The sequence below is a fragment of the Penicillium samsonianum genome, assembly GCF_028829775.1.
Source record: "Penicillium samsonianum strain IBT 33392 chromosome Unknown utg000003l_segment0_segment0, whole genome shotgun sequence".
Lineage (NCBI taxonomy): Eukaryota > Fungi > Ascomycota > Eurotiomycetes > Eurotiales > Aspergillaceae > Penicillium > Penicillium samsonianum.
In genome coordinates this window covers 4,798,311-4,818,718 of record NW_026643261.1, presented here as the reverse complement: position 1 = coordinate 4,818,718, position 20,408 = coordinate 4,798,311, and the positions used below count along the sequence as shown (strand labels likewise).

Sequence of the window (20,408 nt, the reverse complement as noted above, 5' to 3'; positions counted from 1 at the left end):
AGCTATCTATTCTCATATATGACCTTGAGCAATATCCTCTTGCCATCGCTCCTTCGGGCCAACTTCAAAGTGCTTTTTCAGGATCTGGTTCATAACTTTTCGTTTTAATACTTGTAGCATTTTTGGTGTGATATAGCAAAGCAGCAACCCGTTAATACTACAAATACAAAGTCACCAGTAGTAAATCTCGTAACTTCAAAATCATTCACACTTGATTGTACAACCTCACCAATATACATGTATCAATTTCCAGGCCTAGTGGCGAAGCTTTCGTATTAGACCCGGAGCTGTCCATAAGACAATTGCTGGTCCTAAATAGACATGTCCCCTTCCCCTACTAGATCTTTCAGTAAATGAATAAATCAATTTTGTTCCAAGGTTCTTACCTTGTAGGTTTAATACGTCGTGGAACTGTTCAAGGTAATATCTATAATCTTAACTATTGCAAGTATCATATTAAGCAGCCTAAGCCAGGTCCTTAGAATCTTGAAATTATTTTCGGACATACCCCGATATGTTTCAAGGAATGAGGGGGGATAGATGTAGGGTAAAAGAAAGCCCGTGTTGATGAAGTATTTACGTATAAGCTGAGAAGTTCCGCGAGAAGGTGGAAATGCGAAGATGTCCCTCTCTTTTTGTTTTCTAGATATGAGATCACCATTCAATCCTTGCGACGGAGGGTGAGATGCATTAACAAAGCTGCCGTCCAACGAGATCCTTCTAGTGGGAGAAGAGCAACTAGCCGCCTTTAGGGAACTGGCCTTGTGTGATACTTACCAAAAAAAACCCGCGGTCTTCTTCATCGGCAAAAACCAGGGTCCACTAAATCTTCGATGTCCGCCGTGTTAACTAAGGTTTCTGTTTGGGCTAGTTCTAGCATTGCGTTGAGCGTGTTTTTAACAGAAACCCCGCTATGAACTTGTAGAGGAAAGTCAGACATATGAACCCTAAAGGTGCAGACTCTCTTCCAGGGTACGAATACGGGACTCTAAATTCTGTAGATAGCTTTTCTTTTTTAATTATTATCAATAGACCAGTCAGACGCTCTAGGATTCTGCTAGTGAGCTGGTCAGGGTGGCAAGACATACTCTTTCTTAACAACCACGTTGGTCGACGTGCTAGATGGCAGGTAGATGCATTCTAGTTCCAAATTGATGCATATGGCACACTTAGAGTGTGACCTATCGCACTGCTTTTTCCGATTAGTGACATTACCGCAAGTATATTCAGCCCGTCGTGAAATCTACATATCTGTTATTAATATTCGCTGCGATGAGTCCGTGGATGGATCAAGGGGAAGAACCGGGGAAGGACCGGATAGTTATATGAAGCGGCCTTCACGCCCCACACAGTGTGTCTAATGCTGTTGGACCCACTGGTATAAAAAAGCACATGCGTGCGCATATAGACACGATCACACATTTAAACTACTGCTAACAGGAAACCCGTGTCTTGTTCAATCGCAAGTCTAAGATGCCGGTGACTTTATTCGCAATTCTTCTCAGCCACATGCACTGTAATAGAGTAAAATTGAGTACGCACAATGAACTGGTTCCCTCACGTCGATCTTGTATGCTACCATCAAAGTAGTTAGAGTGAGCCACAAATGGTTTCTTCATAGCCAATGGGACCATGGCTCATAATCTATCAGATAGAAGGACTTAGGCTATTGGCTACCATCTGTTCCTCTGGGGATTACGCCTTTTCCAATAGTTCCAAGATTATATACGTAATGATAACCACCCCGGGGCCCCGGAATATCGGCCCGGTCCAGGGAGTACCCGAGCCGACGTGGGGAAATTTGGCAGCTCTTATCTTAGGTAGACCTAGATGAAATGGCTTTCTCTATTATTTAAAGCTGCCAAATACCCCTAGCCTGTCTACCAAAGACTCGGCTCAAAAAATACAGTTTGGCAATTCAGTGGGTTGAAAATCCACTAACATGCATCGCCCAGGAATGAATCTCATTCCTCCCCCAACTAACCACAAACATGACCCCCTCCGGTGGCCACGCTGGTTGAAAATATCAGTCGTGCTGTCGACATCCCTGTTTAATTTTGTGTCCAATATGGCAGGCGCTGGTCCATCTGTGGCTATACAAGTCTTTATGCAAGACTTCTCAAAGTCTCAGGCGCAAGTGGCACAACTTTTGACGGTAAGTTCGTCTGATTTTCATGCGTGCCGTGTCGTCCAAGGAAATGGATTAGCTGATAGTGCTCTCCTAAGTTCAACTTCCTTCTCCTTGGTTTGGGCAACATATTCTGGGTTCCACTTGCCTTGAAACTGGGCAAGAGAGCATCGCTTCTGATGGCCATGGCCTTGCAGATAGGCGCTTTAATTTGGTGTGCACTCGCCAAAAGCTTCGATAGCTTGCTCGCTGCCAGAATCGTACTTGGGTTTGCTGCCGCCGCTGGAGAGGTAAGACATTAATTACCTTAGAGGGGAGCTTACGCGTCCCCAACACTCGCTATGTTCTTGCTGACGACTCTTCTCAAGAGCATTGTTCCCGAAATAGTTGCAGATCTCTTCTTCCTTCACGAACGGGCCACAATGATGTCCATGTAAGAACAACCCGAAACAGTGTCTCACTTGACTTACTCTCTGACTTAGTTATTTCTTCTTTAGATATGTTATCTTGATATCAGGGGGAACGGCTGTTGGTCCTCTCATCGCCGGTTTTATGGTTCAATCTACTGCCCAGACATGGAGAAGTTACTTTTGGCTCTGTGTCAGCTTGGCCGCTGCTAATCTCGCCCTTCTATTCTTCTTCTGCCCAGAAAGCAACTTCCGGCGACCTGATTTTGAACATGACAGTCAAATTGAAATGAAACCCATCAGAGATGAGGAAACAACTGAGAAATCAAATGCCAGTGTTGTCGAAAACGCTTCTACACATAACCCGAAGTACGCGATTCATCTCTTGCCCTTCAAGGAACGCCTTTCTTTGATTCGATATAATCCCAGTATTAGTTTTTTGAAAACCCTTGTTGACCCCCTTCTACTCTTACGCCATCCATCCGTGCTGTGGGCTATCTATGCCTATGGATGTTCCCTGAGCCCGCAGATTATTATGATGTACGTTTTCCTTCTGGACTTCTCAATCGAATGGTACTTACTTTATGTTCTTTTCTAGATTTACCATGTCTACCCTCCTTATGCCTCCACCATATAATTTTTCGTCTGGCGATACAGGTCTCATGGAGATAGCTGCGATAATCGGTTTTGTTGTAGCCTGCTTTGGTGGCGGCTATATGTCCGATATCATCACGACTCACATTGTTAAAAAAAGCAAAGGCGAGATTAGACCCGAGCAACGCCTTATCTCGTTGCTTCCTGGAATGTTCATTGCCCCAGCCGGATGTATTCTCCTCGCCTTCGCATGCCAGTACAAGCTCAACTGGGTTGCAATAGCTTTTGGGTTCGGAATGGGTAAGCGGCTTCTTTTTACTTCTTTCGCTCGACCTTCATTGTTCTGTATGACTGACAACGAGCAGTTTCATTTGGAGAAGTTTACACACCAAACATCGCTCTTACCTATGTGGTCCATCGCCATCAGAAACATGCCGCCCAGTGTCTCGTTCTCATTAATATTTTCAAAAATATTCTTGCTTTTCTTTTCCTGTACGAGGCGGTTCCTTGGGTTACCTCCCAGGGCTTTACTCAAGTTTATATGATCATGTTCATGTTGAACATGCTTACCTTGGTCCTGGCTGTGCCACTGTACCATTATGGACACTGGGAGCGGGAGTGAACTCAAATCAGCTCTTTTTAATTGTTTCATTGTATTGGTTTCCCGTGTCAGCCTTCTTGTCACATTGATGTTCGGGGCCGGACCTTGGAAGAAGCGCTGGTTGAAACTGCGGGTCCAGGTAGATAGTATAAATATGTCATTGGAATCATAATTTGATTCACCGTCGACAATAATAACGCGAGACTATCCAAGATCTGTGCAAATAATCATCTTCCAATGTTTTGATAGGGAGGGTTGAGTTCATATGTAGCGGCTCAATGAGTGGGAAAGAATCGGGGAAAGACAGGATCTATCCCGTAGTTACCGGCGGCACCACGCGTTTTGGACCCGGGGGAAACCTTATCTTGCAAACGTAGGCGTCCAAAAGCTTACTAGCCAGCCCTCCGGGCCTTTGCGTAAAGCCTCTTTCCTAAACTGCCTAGTTCTGCTCATTCATTCCATCAAAACAAAATTAGACGTGAAAATAAACAAAGAATGCTTAATGTTACGAGCTCAAGTGGGAATACCAGGATGGATAGAATGATGTGCATAATAGATATGGATCCCAGAGTTCAACGACGGAGATGAAGGAGACGAAGCAGACGGGGTACAGTACTCATATGCGGAGCAGTGGATACCTTCGCGGAAGCACGTCTCAAATGTGACACCCAAGAAGACCCAACTCGTTGGAAAACAGTGGACTCCAGAAGGTCTATGATTAAACTTCTCATTCAACAGTTGATCTTGATAAGAAATAGCAAAAACGTTGGACCTCACTCACTCGCTAGTTGTTCCCAACCCAGTTCCCGTGCAGACCAGCCCTGAGTCTCAAAGGAAGCAAGATAGTCGCCTGGGCCTTGGTGAAATCCCGACAATCGAGAAGATGCAGCTCACTGGACAGAGTGCGATAATTGTTCACCAATGCCAGCAAGTATCCATCGCCTTCCTCCGTAGAGCCCGCACGAGGAATGAAAACGGGTTCCTGCACAAGATGTGTGCGTCCCGGGAAGTAAACCTCCGTTTTGCCCGTGCTTTCGTCGTGATGTGCCAGCGAGTTATAAGGAGGATATCCACCGCCCATGACCGGGCCAATGGCTGCAAAGTCCGTTCCCAGGCGGGGGTCCATGAGATCAAAGTAGCTGTGGCTATATTTTCTTCCGGAAAACCGATCATCAATGCGATAAAATTCCGAATTCCCATCGTGCAAAACCTTCGGCTCGAGAAGGACTCCTTCTTCTGTGTTAGGATCCACAATAAAACGTGTTAATTGAGAGTGGATCTTGCTGGGCTCAGGCGAGTTGCCCTGTGCATCGGGCCACCAGTAGAAGACATTCTTGTCACTGAGTCCGAGATCGAAGACAATCTTCCCGTCATCTTGCTCATAGGCATTGGCGGTATGGCCGGGGAAAGAATTCTTGTATGTAAACCACTGCAAATGACGTGTGAGGAAATAGTAAACGGACAAGATTGGTTATAGCAATCCGCTTACCTTAACATCCGAAGACTTAGCTCCGTAGCGGGGGATCACTCCGATATAGAAGGGAGTTTCAGGGCTCCATTGCCAGTGTTCTCCGCCCTGCTTCAATCGTTCAAGATCACATAGCTGGGCAATCACAGGAAAAAGAACCTGACACAAAGACTCTTGGTTAGATGGCGACATCGTGCCAATAATGAGCATGAAAGAGCAACACTTACCCAGTTCTCCGTCACTGCGAAGTCATGGATCATTCCACAGACAGGACTCACTAGCCAAACTGTCTGAGTGAACTTACCGTCAGGGCTAATCGTGTAATAGCAAATATCGGGGCTGCCGTCTCCCTTGGCTTCGTAACCGAAACAGATCAATTCTCCAGTCACTGGATCGGTCTTAGGATGGGCAGTGAAAGTCACGCTGGGAAGCTGGCCATTAAAGGTATACAAGCCCCTTGTTTCCAGAGTCTCCGGATCCATCGCATATGGGGGGAATCCTCCTTGAGAGCCAAGATCTGGCCGTTGAAGCTGACAACATTGGTATTGGCAGTACTTCTAACGGTGAATTCCACCGCATCGGTGAACTTGTTTCGATATTTTCCTAATTGGAAATAGCTGTTAATAGCCCGATCTATAATGTACCTAAAGTGGAAGATAGGTGCCATGTTGGAAATCCGTACCAATGAGCGCGCGGCTGACTTCCCTCTCGCGTACAAACTTCTCGGTGCGAACATATTTTTGTTGGAAGGCCACAGAACCGTTGTTGATGCGGAATGCGCTGACATTTCCATCTCCATTGAACCACTAATTTATCAAGTTGTCAGGGCGGCACCAAAAAAAGAAAGTGAAATAGAAAAATTAGGCGGATACATACTGGATCATTGTCGATGAAAGGAGGCAATTGAGGATCAGGCATGACACGGTAGAAAGTACCGTCGATGTCATTGGGAAGATCCCCATGCACCTCCAAGTTTTGAACCTCGCCCTCAAATCGGCATGGCTTCATGAAGTCCGAGAATTGAGGACGGTTAGGAAAATGCTGGGGAGCAGGGGATGCCATTTTTATTAATTTTGACTAGAAAACAATCTCTAAGCGACGTGATCAAAGTCAGACCTTTTCTCGGAGATTGAAGAGGATCGATCAATATTGAAATACATTTCATTTTCACATCATGCGATTGGCCCCAGGAACAGAGGAACAGGAAGTTGGAACAGATCCCCGGAGAATCCGAAGAATCCGGGCCGGCTACCCGAGGTGAACCCACTGCGGGATGGCCGGGGAAACACCGGGAACATCTATATAGCTCTATTAAGCTATATTAATAAAATGATTTTGAGAGAGAGTCTAGAAATCTACGATGAAGAATAGTAGATAACTCTGGAAAAATCTCTAAATGCGTGGAGAGAGGAAGAAACTATCTACAGGCTATCTGGGACTAAAGGCTAGGTACAATCCATCTTTAGAACATGATCTTGCCGAGAGGCATAGCCGAAAGTAATACATTCTCTACATAGGGTAGAGACTGAAGGAAACAATAATCACTACAGTACTGTACTGCTTGACGCTGTTTAAATGGTGTATAATCAATACTGCGTCCAGAACACGAAGGCAATGCCTGTTTATAGCTTATGTCAGAAATATGGTGGATCTGCATGTGAATTTCTGGGTATTTACCCAGAATATCTTACGACATCAATATCAGACACCTCACATAAACGTGCATATTACTATTTGTCAGCATGTCCTACAAAATTGCCAATTTCATAGTTTAGTTAGTTAGAGAGTTGGATATCACCATTCCGGAACCCATACAATACTGGTCACTGATTTTTGTCAACTTACCCAAGAAACATCTAGCAGGTGCTAAGTGTTTTGTGGCGTTTTCTAAAATTCTGTTGAAACGATTTGTTATGTAACAAAGATATGTACACAATGGTCAAGGAGATAATTTTTAATATAATTGTGTTGAGAATTACCCTTACTTCTATTCTCTTGGGAATTCAATCCCCGAAGTGATTCGCTAAAACCCACGATTCTGGCCTGGTTGTTGTCCTACATGGATAAACCAATAGGAATCGATATACGTGTCGATTACCCCTGAACGACAGAGGTTTCTACGCCATTAGCACAGTAAACTGGTTCCCATGCATGTATTTAAAGAGTATCCCTTTTTTCCCCAGTTTTTTACCTGGGTTAGACAAATTCACTTATTTGATTCTCACCTATACCTTTCAGTTCAAGTAGATCAAGATAGCTCCTTCATGCTGCATTATTCCAGCCTGCTATTCTAATTCAACAAAGAAGAAAAAAACCCTTGAAATATCGCAAAAGTCTATGCTGCTGAGCACCCCAAGGCGCCAGGATTTGGGGACCGCAGCTGTCTTAAATTGAACGGGCAAGATCTAATGACATCAGTTGTCTAGCTTGCTTCTGGCATGGAGCTGATTGATAGTCTAATCATAGATATCGAACCAGCCAAATATGTTACATGATGTAATACTGAAGCGGGTCCTGTGAGCCCTGTATGCAGAAGAATAATCAATTATATTTTTAATAAACGTTGGCAATATCGATTAATGATAATCAATGCTGATAGATTTGATACCAATCCAATTAGCCTTGTACCACGGTTGATTAGTCCATCGCCATCCAAGACGACCAAAGAATCCGCGATATGTGTTATCCTTGTCGTGGTTGAAGCGAAATAATCCAAGTTCGTGGAATTTTCTTACGTAATGATCTTTTCTTGAATGCGACTGAACAACAACTATCCCAACCCTGTCTCTCGAACTCTCGCTGTGAAGGTGTAATTCCACAAGCAACATTTGTGTAGGCAACTCCACACCGGATGGCTGGATTGCGGTTTCCAACTTGAAAATTGTCGTTCTAACATGCAAGCAATCAGAATCGATGGATATACCACAATCACTGGGTGTCGTAGCTAGATCCCAGCCTCGTGGTACTTTAGGGAAAAATCCGATGCTTGGTGCTAGGATACCCAGCTCTAATTGTTTGCTGGGGTGACGTTTCTCGTACCGTTTCCGAGTCTCTGTATGATCCATTATCAGCATTTATAAAGTGGCCCACAAAGCCATCATGGGCAGGAGCGTACCTGGGTTACTAAACCAGGCAAGGATGGAAAGATCATGGTACATTTCGATCAGTGCCAGTTGGAGGCGGAGAAATGCCATCGTCGTATCTTCATCCCCATATCTCACAGGTAATTTTATCCGCAGCAATCCGCAAATTGAATATGCCTCGTCTTCCGGTCTCATTGTTCGCCTTTGAGCTGCCCACGACATTCTTGTCGCCAAGTTGTATGCGAGCGATGATTTTTGACTGGCCACCGAAGTGATGCGCAGTTGCAGGAAGCGCTGAAATGAGCGATTCAGCCCTGGGATATCACTAAAGGTCTCCCGAGTTCCTATATGCCGCCATTCTTGGTCTAAATAGACCAAAATATTGGGCGCTATCAATTCCTGAAGCGTCCATCCTCTGGTGAACCATCTTGAGCCCTTTAGTTTGGCCTTGTATTGATCGCGACCGCCCTCAACGCTGACATCCGCAAGGTAGGCATAGCAAACCAGGGCCTCGGCATAAAACTCGTACATTCCGTGAATGGAAGCTTGGGTCTCCATGGCGTCTGCCTTGTTGATGCAGCATGTGTCCATCCAAGCCCATTTGTGTCCACGATTTGCAGCAAATTTGCAAAAGTCGGTCAATTTGCGCCAACCGGTCTGTTTGTATGTACCTCTTCTGAGTCCCTCAAGATTGCATTCCATATCTCTATATGTGACTTCCTCTTCATGCTTCTCTAGCCATGTGTGTGACAGAATGACATATTCCCTGTCGTTCTTCTTGATTTGAGCATACTCAACTAGTCCGTATGTCGTCGTGTTCAATAATCGCATTGTGAAATGGGATGGGTTCGGTATAGGTTGGACTGATCGTAGAGAGAAATATGGATTAAGGAAGATGCCGATGATTAAGATAGTTAGGTAGTTAATAGAAATGGAGCGAGTCAGCCGATTAACAGCCAGGGAACCAAAGTACGTACTTATGTACTCCAGTCGTTGAGATGATTCTCTCCAAACTCTGGACAGACTGCATCTCAACAGCCACCCAATTACTTTACAAAATACGGTGGCTTTCGGTATTGGCTCTTTTGTATCCTTTTTCATTGACTAAAATCTGTGTATTTTGAATTTTATTGCTCGGGAGTCCACTAAAAGTATCTACGTTTCAGCCTCGGCGGCTAAAGAATGATGATTGCATCCCTCAGCGCTGTTGATTAGTCGACTCTTCAGGCAACCCTCGAACTAAGGCTGCAGAGGAGCTTTAGGCTGACCAGGCAGATATTGCCACGTCGAAGGGAGCTGCCTCGCAAGGCGTCTTTTAACTGTTGATTCACCGTTTGTGCTGGGATTCTTCAAGCTCGTGTGCGTGATCAGTTTGACATGTATTCCAGGTGATATTTCCACAAGTGAGAACTATTTGTCGATTGCATCGAAAATAGCGAGTAGTTCCCTTTCCTTCATAGTGCAGTTTGTTTCCGACCGTATAAGTGTGTCTGGGATATCAAGCACAAACATCGGCTTCCCTCAAGTTTGCGCCCGAGGCGAATCCACTAGCATGGGAGTGTATCGTGCATCGTCCGTCGAGTGACATCACAGGGTTGCTTTGCTGGCCAAGTGGTGCTCTGCAACGTAGTCATTTACACTTGTCAAATACCAATTGTGTACGTCGTGTTCATCGGCCCATTGACTTCTGTACCCTTGTACCTTTCCTGGAGACGAAAATAAGTGTTGCACTCACTATTCTTGGATCGGAACGGCCCGATCCTATGGTTTCTTAGTACTTCTGCAATTCAGGTTGTATTTTCGTGGGCTTGACAGTGGGTGTATCTTTATTTCGGCCTAGCGTAGCAGACCGCAGTTCGCACAACATGGGCTGTGCTGTACGTAGTCGCCCACTCAGTAACTGGCTGACGCGAACCCCGTTCTTTTATCACTTATTCATTTTGTTCGTTTTCCTTGCATCCTATACTATGACATATTTCTAGATCCTTTGACAACCACCTATCAACCCAGAGAGTCAATCATACGTGCTTCGAGCTATTCCGATGGTAGACCGTGACTCCGCCTCATACGGCACCAATGATACCCACCCGCCAGTGCTTCCCGTTTCAACCGCCGGACTCGCAATCATTTTCGAATGGGTTGCTCTGCTACCCCTCACCATCTATCTGGCTAGTAGTCAGCTCACTTATCAGCTTGTCGGTCGAGTCTCACTTCTTGGGTCTCTTGGCGTCAGCTTTTTCCCACCTCTAGGTGTGCTGAACCATATCGCATCCCTCCTGAACGATCGTTTTGACTTTTTCGATCGCGCAAGTTCGATCAGCGAACTGCGAAGAACGATATGGGATGCCAACTGGGGCAGTGTCTTTACATGCGCGAACGGGGCGGCTAGTGAGATTATATCAAAGCACACGCTCTCCGCTGGTCACTTTACCGAAATCCCGCAGGTACAGCTCGTGACCAACCTTACCTCAATTCAGGATATCGCCTCTGAGAAGATCCCGATCGTGAGTGAACATACGGAGAATCGATATCGCAATCTCCAGACACTCCATATCCTAGATTTTTCTCATACACCAAAACGCGATATCTATAACACCACGTCCTTATTGCAATCAACAGCTATTTTACGTGTTGGGAAAGTTCTACTGCTCCTTGCTCTCCTCGGCTTCTGCATCTTGACAGTACTTTTCGGGTTATATGGAACGGCGACTTGTATTTTTATCGCCTTTGCATTCCAAGTTCTATGTCAGCTGGTGCAGGTTAGGCGGCCACCTGGCTATCTCTACAACAATGAAGGGCCAACAGCTGATAGCTGTATGCTTGCTGCAATTCATGAGAATGCCTCAACCTGGTACCTATATAAAGGATCGCGAGCGGTAATAGATACCCTTCTCAACAAACCGATGATAGAGTCTGTTAGCTCGCCTCTCGGTTGGATCCTACCAGTTCTCCTTCGTTTCTTAGGAGTTCTCCAACTTCTTGCGGTGACATACGTCGCAGCGCAGAAGGGCTGGGATGGAGTAGCACTCCTTGCGGTAATATTTGCGTCTTTCATTTTTGATCACCTCAGCTACAACAACAATCGACTAGCCCATCTGTGGCTTAAGCGAGAGGGAGTCAATATAAGAAGTCATAGCTTTCGATTCACAACGCGTTCAGCTATGATTGGTACGATTCAAGTCCTGAAACAAAGCCCGGTAATAAGCTGGATGGACGGCATCCTGGCACCATCTAGCCGCCGTGAGGCTTGGCTGGCTTGTCTAGCTGGAAATTCCGATTCGATCACGTTGGTGCAAAACTTGGACCAATCTGGCAAAGATTGGGTTTTGCTTGCAGTAAATCAAACCCAATTGGCTGTGAACATAATCATGGACACTATGTACCAGCCATCCAACCAGGGTGTTGTATGATGGTGATTTCCTCTCTTCTTCGCGAGTCTCCAACCCTGAGAAGAACTTATACGTTTGCGTCGAGTTTTCAAATCGGTGTCAACGATTTCAGGGTCTATGGGACCCCCGAGGAACAGGAGATCTTCGGTTTGCCCTCACGTAACCGTGCCAAGCGCCCAACCACCCGTACTGGGTGTTGGTGCGCCCCACCAGATGCAAGATTTTCAATTGTTCAACTATGAAAATACTATTTACATGTAACCACCATGACTATCTCTATACCAATTTGCACCATTACTATCTCTTGCCGCCATTAAAGCTTCATGCTCAGCTTTAGCTAAATCCCTAGCTTCCTGAACTCGCTGCTGAGCTTCTAATTCCTTGGCATGCCTTGCCTGTAACCGCTTCAACTTCTTAGTATCGGCATCCTGTCTTTTTACCATTATCCTATTTGCACATGTAGGTGATAGAATACTGCCTTTAGTCCCAAGAAGCGCTTTCCCATTTTTTGGCGTATTTGCAGTTGATTTGTGGGACTGAGACTTCTTCAAGAATGCCTTTATTAATTCAAGGTCTTGAGATAAAAGCGTATTTGCATCTATACTTCGTTGAATATGCCTTTATACGCTCTTAGATAGATGCTAAATTCTCTCCAGATCATTAATCAGCTTAGTATTAAGCTTTTTGACCCGCTCAATTATATCTGGTGGTGAATTGGTGACTGAGCGTATAAAGTCCCCGGGGGGGGGGGGGGGGGGGGGGATGGCGTGAAACCCCTAAGGGGGGACCCTTCAGCTTCGAGATCTCTCTAGCGTAGAGGAGTAAGAACAACCTCTAGATCTAAATAAAGATCGGATCGTTCTCTATATAAAAGCTTGCTCTCTAATATCCTAGATAATCCGGAAAAAATCTCGCTTTTTACATACACTTCCACCCTATAAAACGATCTCGTTATTTGCCGTACGGAAATGGTGTTTTAAGCTTTAAAAGGCTTAACTATCTAGCGGCTAGCATAGGTAGGTGGTATAGGGTAAAAAGTAGTGTGGAATGATGTTTTTTTATATACAAAAATCGGCGAATCCAAAGGTTGTATAAGAACCATAGTTATCTATTAAAAGTAGCCTTGGCCTGCCTTTTTTAACCCAATTAATAGTAGCTTTATAAAAAGAGAAGAGCTATTGAAGTGCAGTTTCATCGTCAATCTAACTATTTAGCGTTAGTTTAATTCGAAAATTGGGGGTAGTGATATTTTTATACCACTCCTCTATATGTAAACTACCCTTAGGTAGGAACTATTGTAGCATTAACCAGCCATCGGTAGCAATACATTCAATGCCGGTAATTGACTCTTACTAACCACCGGTAGGGATATCGCTAGTTGTACGAGAGGTAATAACCTTACGTTACTTCCCTTAGCCAATTCGGTAGCCGGTTTTATCCTAATTGTAAATCTTATACGGTAGGAATTGATACTTTTTAACCACCGTAGAGAGGTGATTAAACTAGGGAAGTAAAGCACCGTAATCTTCACTCTCTACCCTCGATTTTTCCTTTGGTTTTTAGGTGATATATTTGAGCCTGGGGGGTAGTCTTATAAGGAAGCGGTACGCCTAGTTGTGGCTAACAACCCGATTTTCACCAGCCTTTTTTAAGATGGCATTTACAGCATCCACCAAGTGCTTAGTCTATAATATACAGCGTCGTGACCAGAAGGATTATTATAACTACTAGGAGCTATGAACAGTACTACGAAGACCTGTCCAAAGCACATATCCTACAAACCAGCTCTACCGTGTACAACTAGTGATGAATAGTTAGTGATTTTACCGGGCTTAACTGCAAGTGTGTGGTTGCCTAGGGCCTAGAGGGAATTGATATTCTAGTATGTGGCCTCTAAATTACTATGTTCATATACAGTGGCTCCACACTGACATTACCTCTAATGTCCCTCGCCCGGTCTTTCAGCAGGGGCATTTGCTGTGATACATGCCACACGTGTCGCATGCCAAGATTGACCCGACCATCCCCTATTTAATCAGTGATTTATTCTGACCGAAAGTTGTAGACCATACCAAGGACTTCGATATCATTAGATTCAGAATTAGGGGCAAGGCCCTAGATACCCTTTTCTCTATGCTGTTAGTAGTGAATAGTGGTCTTCATACTATACTAGACTGTCTTCGGCCCTCAAGATCTACCTGTAACAAGAATTAATCAGCACGATCTAATTGCTCATAAATCATAAAGGAGATTCACTAGCAACATAGGCTGACTGGAACGATCTCGGGAGGTCTTCTATACTATACGTTGGGGTTGATTTTATTTTCGAATCATCTCAAATTGTCCACAATTCGCCAATTCGCCGAGGTATTACATCGCCGTTGCTTCCAGATGTGCCGGGCTCTATTTGTTATATCCATGTTGGTCGCTCATCTTGCATTGATAAGATAGTTACCGGACCATAAAGTCGCTTTTACGTATTTCCTATATCGTTTTGTTTTTGTTTATCTCCTATTCTGATCCTCCTTATTTAGCATAAGGTTCCTGTCAATGACAAATCTAGTGACAGTGGAAAACGTAGTGAAAAACAATGCTTCCCAAATTAATACGATGTTGTCGAATAGCATGGTTGAATACAGGATGTTCTACCCAGAAAATCATATGACATTGGATTGGCGAATGCCACACAAAAGTGCTTAGTATGTTTAGTCAAATTGTCAGTTGAAATTCTCATTTATATCATTTTAGTTAATTAACAAGAGAGTTCAATATCACTGAGGTTACCCATACATTGTCGCACTGCCAGATTTATATCACATGTTTCTATGGATGTAATGTGACAGTCTTGGTTTGCATGAATTCCTCCATTCCCCACTGAGACCCAAATCGACCCCAGCCACTTTCTCCATATCCTCCATGAGGCAGAGTTGGCTCATCGTGCACAGTCATCGAGTTGATGTGAATAGCTCAAGCCTTGATAGACTCGGACAACTTGAGGGCGCGATAGTGGTTGCTGGAGATGATAGAGGCTGGTAGCCCATAATTGGCCTGCTCAGCGATCTCAATGATCTGGGCTTCAGACTCAACCGTTACAATGCCGACAACCGGCCCGAACGATTCTGTCTCGTGGAAACCATTTCCTTGGTGAGGCCTGTAATGACAGTCGGGAGAAATTCCTGGGACGAAAGTGAGGTGGATGGAACCGGGCTGGTATAAATCTTCACTCCCTGGCTTGGGCATCTGCCACGAGCATCTCCAGCTTGGATTTGGCAGCCGGCGAGATTACTGTAGAGGCGTGGACGATCTTTTGCACCAAGACAGAATCTTGGCTTCCAGAGTAGGAGCGATGGCACTTGAGGTGATGACCATATCTGTGGATATGCAAATCTGGCCATTCTGTTTTATGCGGGACTGGATGTGAGCTTCTCTCTCGAAACAATGGATTTAACTCGGGCTTTCTATCGTGATCTAATGCCAGCTAACAATCCTCGGGCTGGCTCTTCTAACATACCATATTATTGGGATAAGTGGGTTTGCAGAAACCGAGCGGTCAATAAGTTTGTGGCGATCTCTGAAGACTACATGTCTACATATAGGCTTATTTGTGTCATCTAACACAACTGTTTGTCGGCCTAACAGGTCCCTGTTTGTAGGGGCTATCGTGAATTTCCTAGGTCTATCCCTTGCATCATCTCTCAGCCTTTCTATATCATGGATGATATGACTGGCCCTATAGGGCACACTGGCTGTACTGTTTCTGTTGAACAATAATCTCATGTCATATCATCGGGACATGGCCCGGGGATTTGCACGGGAACAACCAGAAAGAAACAAGCGATAAGCCTTCACGATAAGCGATAAGATCTGATCCCACAGGGGTCACCCGTGGACACCCTTAACCTTGGAATCATCGAACAGTAACAACAGTCCGGTGAAATGTGAAGTCTTCTACGCTGGCCCTTACCGATATCCTTCGTAAGAACTGAAATTCCAGTCCTGATGGGCTATTCTGAAGGCATATCCTAATGGCGGTCAGAATTCCAACCTTGGAAGTCCTAATAAGACAAAGCGGTCAGTTCCTCAAGATCACGATAAGGGTGTATATATCACGTGCCACAATATCGCCAACGACATCTGGCAGTCTTCATCGCCCTGTTCTTCAACATATCCACACGCCTCGAGTCTTGTACTATACCAGTGGAAAGCTGTGTGTGAATCAGACTGTGGCTCTAAAATATTCATCTCTGCCTTAGCTCACCGTCAAGGCCCGCTTGCCCCTACGAAGCATTCCATATTGGAAGGGCAAATGGAAAGGCTCGGCGTGTCTACGCGATTACATGGATTTTCGGATGTTCTGTGGTGACTCGTCGTTCGATTAAATAAGCGACCAGGTAGGTTCCAAAATATTGACGCGACACTATTGCTTTCATCCCCTCTACGCTTCTCCCTTCGTTAAATTCACCCCGGGCTCGATTGATATACCGTCTATGGAATTCTAAAGGCGGAATGGCTAACGAGTCTCCCAGTCTCTACAACCTAATTGAGGAGCTCGGGTTTCCTCCAAGCGAGCACCAATTCTTGCTTCGTCTTTTCGGCTCATCCGACCCATTTGCTGGGCTTCCTGGTGCAGACCTAGAGGCCAGTCACAGCCGAAATCAATCTTGCCAACTCAGTTCCACCAGCATTGCTCGCAGACTTGCATCTGCTAGGCTCTGGCAAGATATTCCTCCGTTTACTGGGTGGATTTCCCTAACTAACCTACCGCCTAGTGAACGCGCCAATCATTTTCGTCTACAATCCACCCACCGTCGTCCTAGTGACTTTCGCGAAGGTTTAGAAGGCAGAGATCTGGTTCACTACGAAGAAGAGTGGACTTCCCTCATTGGCACCGATTCAGAATCTCTGTTCTCCGAGTTACTCCATCAGCTTGCAACAGACGGCGAGCCTCCCTGCCTCGAGTCCCCTGGGCTTCCTGAACACCCTAAGGCATCGGAGAACATTGCACGCCCTGGGTCTGTTGAACCCCCAAGCCCATCAGTCTATGAGAGCGAAATAGGTGAGCCACCCGACTCTGTTGATAACCTCAACGAGACCCCTGGAACCCAAGGCAATTGCGAAACATCCCAAAACCCGAGGACTTTAAATCACCCTGGGAGCTTTGAGCGGCTACTTGAATCATTCCCAAGACCTCCCGGTCGCAATCAAACGGTCAGGGAGCAAAGTTTCCCCCACGTTTATTCTGACACCCAACGAGTGCCACCGAAAGACAGTGCCCAGGCTAATACATCGACGATCGCCAACAGTCAGATCAAACCTGTGACCAGCCTACCTCGGATTTCCCGATTCTCCGAAGATTTGGGGGACAGTAACCCGATCGGAGAGCAATATTCTTCCAGCATTTGTGCCAAAGGTGATACATCTGCACTCGACACAAGTGGGCTAGGGAATACCTCAACTACTTCTTCTGGAATCTCCCCGCCGCCTTTCGACGAGACTTCAACTATCGTCAACACTCGGAACGTTTCCCCTCAGATCCCTTCCCTGTCCCCCAGCGTCTCTTTTAGAGAGTTACGTCTTCCCATTGACTATCACGAGGGACAACAAGTGGATCTTGAAAGCTCCCACCAGGCTCAGGAGCGGGCAAATCGGTACACCTACACCATTTTCCCTGAATACTCCTCGCGAGTTCGTCCGATCAGCTACGTGATTAGAAGGCAGCAATCCTTCCGCACTATCTTCGAAGGGTGCCCTCCACCTACAGGTTCCCCTCGATATTACCAAAAGACACCTCTTCGCATCTCTACTCGTCCGTCGACAATCTCTTTCACCTCTGGAAAAAGGGGCACACCAAAACGCAAGAGAATCTTGAAGCGTTTTGTCAAAAAGGTCAAACAGCTGCTTTGTCACACCCCCAAACGCACTCCATCCGCACTCAATCATTAACTCCGGACCAGAGGACCCGCATATCTTTACACTACCTTCAAACGCATCTCACCTAGCCCCCATCTTTATCTCTCCTCCTTGCTCACTTTTATACCTGTCTCATTCTTACAGCTATCTCACTTCACACCTGTCTCATTTCAAGCTTATCCTCACTCACAATGGATTCTCGAACATCCCGTCTCCTGGACCCGTCCTCTGCAATGGCGGCCATCACCAAACACAAGGCGGAAGCAATCAAGCTAGCCCGTGAACAAGGGGTGGCCGTCCAAGAGATGTGTCGTCGTGCGAAAACCGAGGTTCCACCATACGAGTTTGAAGAGTTGATAGGCAAAGGTGCTTATGGTCGCGTTTACAAGGGTCACCAAAAACCATCGGGTCGGCTGGTTGCCATCAAAGTTCTAGATATTGACTCGCTAGACTACAAGTCGCTTCGAGATTTCAGAGACGAGTCGATAAAAGATTTCATCCATGAAACAAAGGTGATGAAGCAAGTGAAGGATTCTGGTGCCAAAAACATCAACGAAATCATTGAAGCCATTTCCATTCACTCCCAGTTGTGGCTGGTTTGTGAGTACTGTCCCGGTGGCAGTGTCCGTACCTTGATGCGTGCAACAAACGACAAGCTCGATGAGAAATACATCATACCAATCGCTCGTGAGCTGGCTGTTGGACTTCATGCTATTCACGAAGCTGGAATTATTCATCGCGATGTGAAAGCTGCAAATATTCTTGTTCATGAAGAGGGTCGTCTAGAAATCTGTGACTTCGGTGTTGCTGGTGTTCTCCAATCACAGCGAGACAAACGATCCACTTGGATTGGAACACCACACTGGATGCCGCCAGAGATGTTTGCAACTCGTGGAGAGGCCCATCAATACGGGAATGAGATTGATGTGTGGGCGTATGGGTGCACACTGTTTGAATTCGCGAACGGGAACCCGCCAAACGCAGGCCTGCGAGAACGAATGCAAATCGGTCGCCAACTAAATCGCAAGACTCCCCAGCTGGACAGCGATAAGTACAGCCAAGGCCTGAAGGATCTTATTGCCTACGCCCTTGACTCCAATCCAGACACTCGCCCCACGATGGCAGACATCCTTGCCCACCCCTACATTGCCGATACGGATGAGGAATACCCGACCGCCTCTGTGGGTGAGTTGGTAAGAAACTACTACCAGTGGTCACAGCGAGGAGGCCAGCGGATTTCTTTGTTCCACCCAGGCGGCGCCGCGGCAGCTGAACTCCCAGGCATCGAGGAGTCAGAAGATGACTGGAATTTCAGTACAACAGATGGGTTCGAGCGAAGATTCTCTGTCATTGACCTGGATGAAATTGCCGCCTCGCTGGCGGAGATGGAGCAGTCAATCAGTCCTACCGACACAATGCCTGAGCAGGACATGTACGAACAGTTTTCGGAGGACGATCTCAACTATGAAGATAAGGCCAATTTCGATGAACGTGTGCGTCGAGGCGCTGTGGCAATGGAAGGCCTGTTTGATGAGGAAAAGCCCAGCTACAAATACGAAACAAAAAATGACTTTGTCCCCATCGAACCCGCCCAGCCCACTTCAGATCTCCCCCTCCGTGCGGAAACAGACCGCTCCTCTGTCACATCAACTTTTCTCGATATCGACATCGGGTCATTCGAGGCCTCACACTACGCAGCAGGAGCTCCATCTGCGCAGCCTTTCCAATTGGTCGATGCAAACACTATCCGCGCAAACCGTTCCAGTCTTCGATTGAACAGGACCTCCTCTGAGAATAGCTCAAAGTCGTCTGGTAGCAGCGTGGATGAAGATGAAAACCTCGAAGACACATTCGTACCGTCTGGCCCTCGACCTCCCACCATGGACTGGAAATTCCCGTCGTTCACACAAGATGAAGAGGAACAACCGGAAGAAGAAGAGGAGGAGGTTCTTGCACAGGAGCCCATAACGGAGGAGTCTTTCCAGGCTGAGAAGCGAGCCACCATGCAGTGGACATTCCCAGTCATGGGATCCGTGCCCGAGAGTCAAAGCTACGATGACCGACATGACACCCTCCGGGCTCCTCTGCCTGAGGTTCAGCCTCCGCCGCAGTCGCAGCCACTGTCAACAGATGAACCAGGTGACTCACGTCCTTCGACTTCGGCATCGAATACCTCCGATTCAGATTACGATCCCTTCCGCTTCGATCGCCCCACCACCCCACAGGGCGCAAATTCGCTCCATCACAGCCATTTCTTCGACACAGAGCTCCCCGCGATGATGGAATTGGCCGGTTATAATGAATATGAGGCTTCCGGGATTCTCGATGGCCCCGGGCCAGACGAAGAATCTCACCCTGAATGGAAGGCGCACTCCAGGACTTCCTCGTACGAAGATAGTATGACAGCTTTACCTACGGCCGTTCCAGTTCCCCAAACCCCCACTGCTTCTTCGGTGACTTCGGGTCCGGTCTCAGAACCGGGTTCTCCTGTGTTTGAAACTATACGAAATGTACGACACGATGTATCTGAAGTCCCCATGTTACAGGCAGAAGATGAGGGACCAATCCCCTTCCCGGCTCTCAATCCCCCGAGTGCGGCGAGTCTGATGGAAGGTATGGATGATGGTGTGGTGATAGCAGAACTTGACCGTTTACTGGGTGATTTCCTAGAGTCGCTTTCGGCGACTGGTGAGGCATTGTCACGGGCCGAGTTCAAATATGAGATGAATGATGTTCAGGTTGTTGAGCAGGTCTAGAAGACCAGCATCGGCTTGTGTGATATTATTACTGACAAATATCCTTACTCGAAGGCCATTTAAGGAGGCCCA

The 20,408-nt window shown here is 46.3% G+C and overlaps 7 protein-coding genes across 7 annotated transcripts; 4 read left to right on the top strand and 3 right to left on the bottom strand.

The window, feature by feature from the left end:
• Positions 1-2,068: 2,068 nt before the first annotated feature.
• Positions 2,069-3,751, top strand: N7471_005447 (putative MFS transporter; the record flags this gene model as incomplete). Its single annotated transcript, XM_057278166.1, has 6 exons — positions 2,069-2,155; positions 2,227-2,418; positions 2,497-2,561; positions 2,611-3,075; positions 3,134-3,429; positions 3,495-3,751. The coding sequence occupies 6 exons, from the start codon at positions 2,069-2,071 to the stop codon at positions 3,749-3,751; spliced, it is 1,362 nt and encodes a 453-aa protein (XP_057137776.1).
• A 763-nt stretch (positions 3,752-4,514) lies between these two features.
• On the bottom strand, positions 4,515-6,260 carry N7471_005446 (carotenoid oxygenase family protein; the record flags this gene model as incomplete). Its single annotated transcript, XM_057278165.1, has 6 exons — positions 4,515-5,159; positions 5,220-5,357; positions 5,426-5,586; positions 5,649-5,801; positions 5,881-6,004; positions 6,075-6,260. The coding sequence occupies 6 exons, from the start codon at positions 6,258-6,260 to the stop codon at positions 4,515-4,517; spliced, it is 1,407 nt and encodes a 468-aa protein (XP_057137775.1).
• A 2,012-nt stretch (positions 6,261-8,272) lies between these two features.
• Positions 8,273-9,112, bottom strand: N7471_005445 (uncharacterized protein; the record flags this gene model as incomplete). The annotated part of the gene is made up of 1 exon (XM_057278164.1): positions 8,273-9,112. The coding sequence occupies one exon, from the start codon at positions 9,110-9,112 to the stop codon at positions 8,273-8,275; it is 840 nt and encodes a 279-aa protein (XP_057137774.1).
• Positions 9,113-10,323: 1,211 nt separating this feature from the next.
• Positions 10,324-11,691, top strand: N7471_005444 (uncharacterized protein; the record flags this gene model as incomplete). Its single annotated transcript, XM_057278163.1, has 1 exon — positions 10,324-11,691. One exon carries the CDS (start codon positions 10,324-10,326, stop codon positions 11,689-11,691), a length of 1,368 nt encoding a protein of 455 aa, XP_057137773.1.
• A 2,946-nt stretch (positions 11,692-14,637) lies between these two features.
• Positions 14,638-14,910, bottom strand: N7471_005443 (Aldehyde dehydrogenase N-terminal; the record flags this gene model as incomplete). The annotated part of the gene is made up of 1 exon (XM_057278162.1): positions 14,638-14,910. One exon carries the CDS (start codon positions 14,908-14,910, stop codon positions 14,638-14,640), a length of 273 nt encoding a protein of 90 aa, XP_057137772.1.
• Positions 14,911-16,176: 1,266 nt separating this feature from the next.
• On the top strand, positions 16,177-17,613 carry N7471_005442 (uncharacterized protein; the record flags this gene model as incomplete). Its single annotated transcript, XM_057278161.1, has 1 exon — positions 16,177-17,613. The coding sequence occupies one exon, from the start codon at positions 16,177-16,179 to the stop codon at positions 17,611-17,613; it is 1,437 nt and encodes a 478-aa protein (XP_057137771.1).
• Positions 17,614-17,771: 158 nt separating this feature from the next.
• On the top strand, positions 17,772-20,336 carry N7471_005441 (putative serine/threonine protein kinase; the record flags this gene model as incomplete). The annotated part of the gene is made up of 1 exon (XM_057278160.1): positions 17,772-20,336. One exon carries the CDS (start codon positions 17,772-17,774, stop codon positions 20,334-20,336), a length of 2,565 nt encoding a protein of 854 aa, XP_057137770.1.
• Between the last annotated feature and the right edge of the window lie 72 nt (positions 20,337-20,408).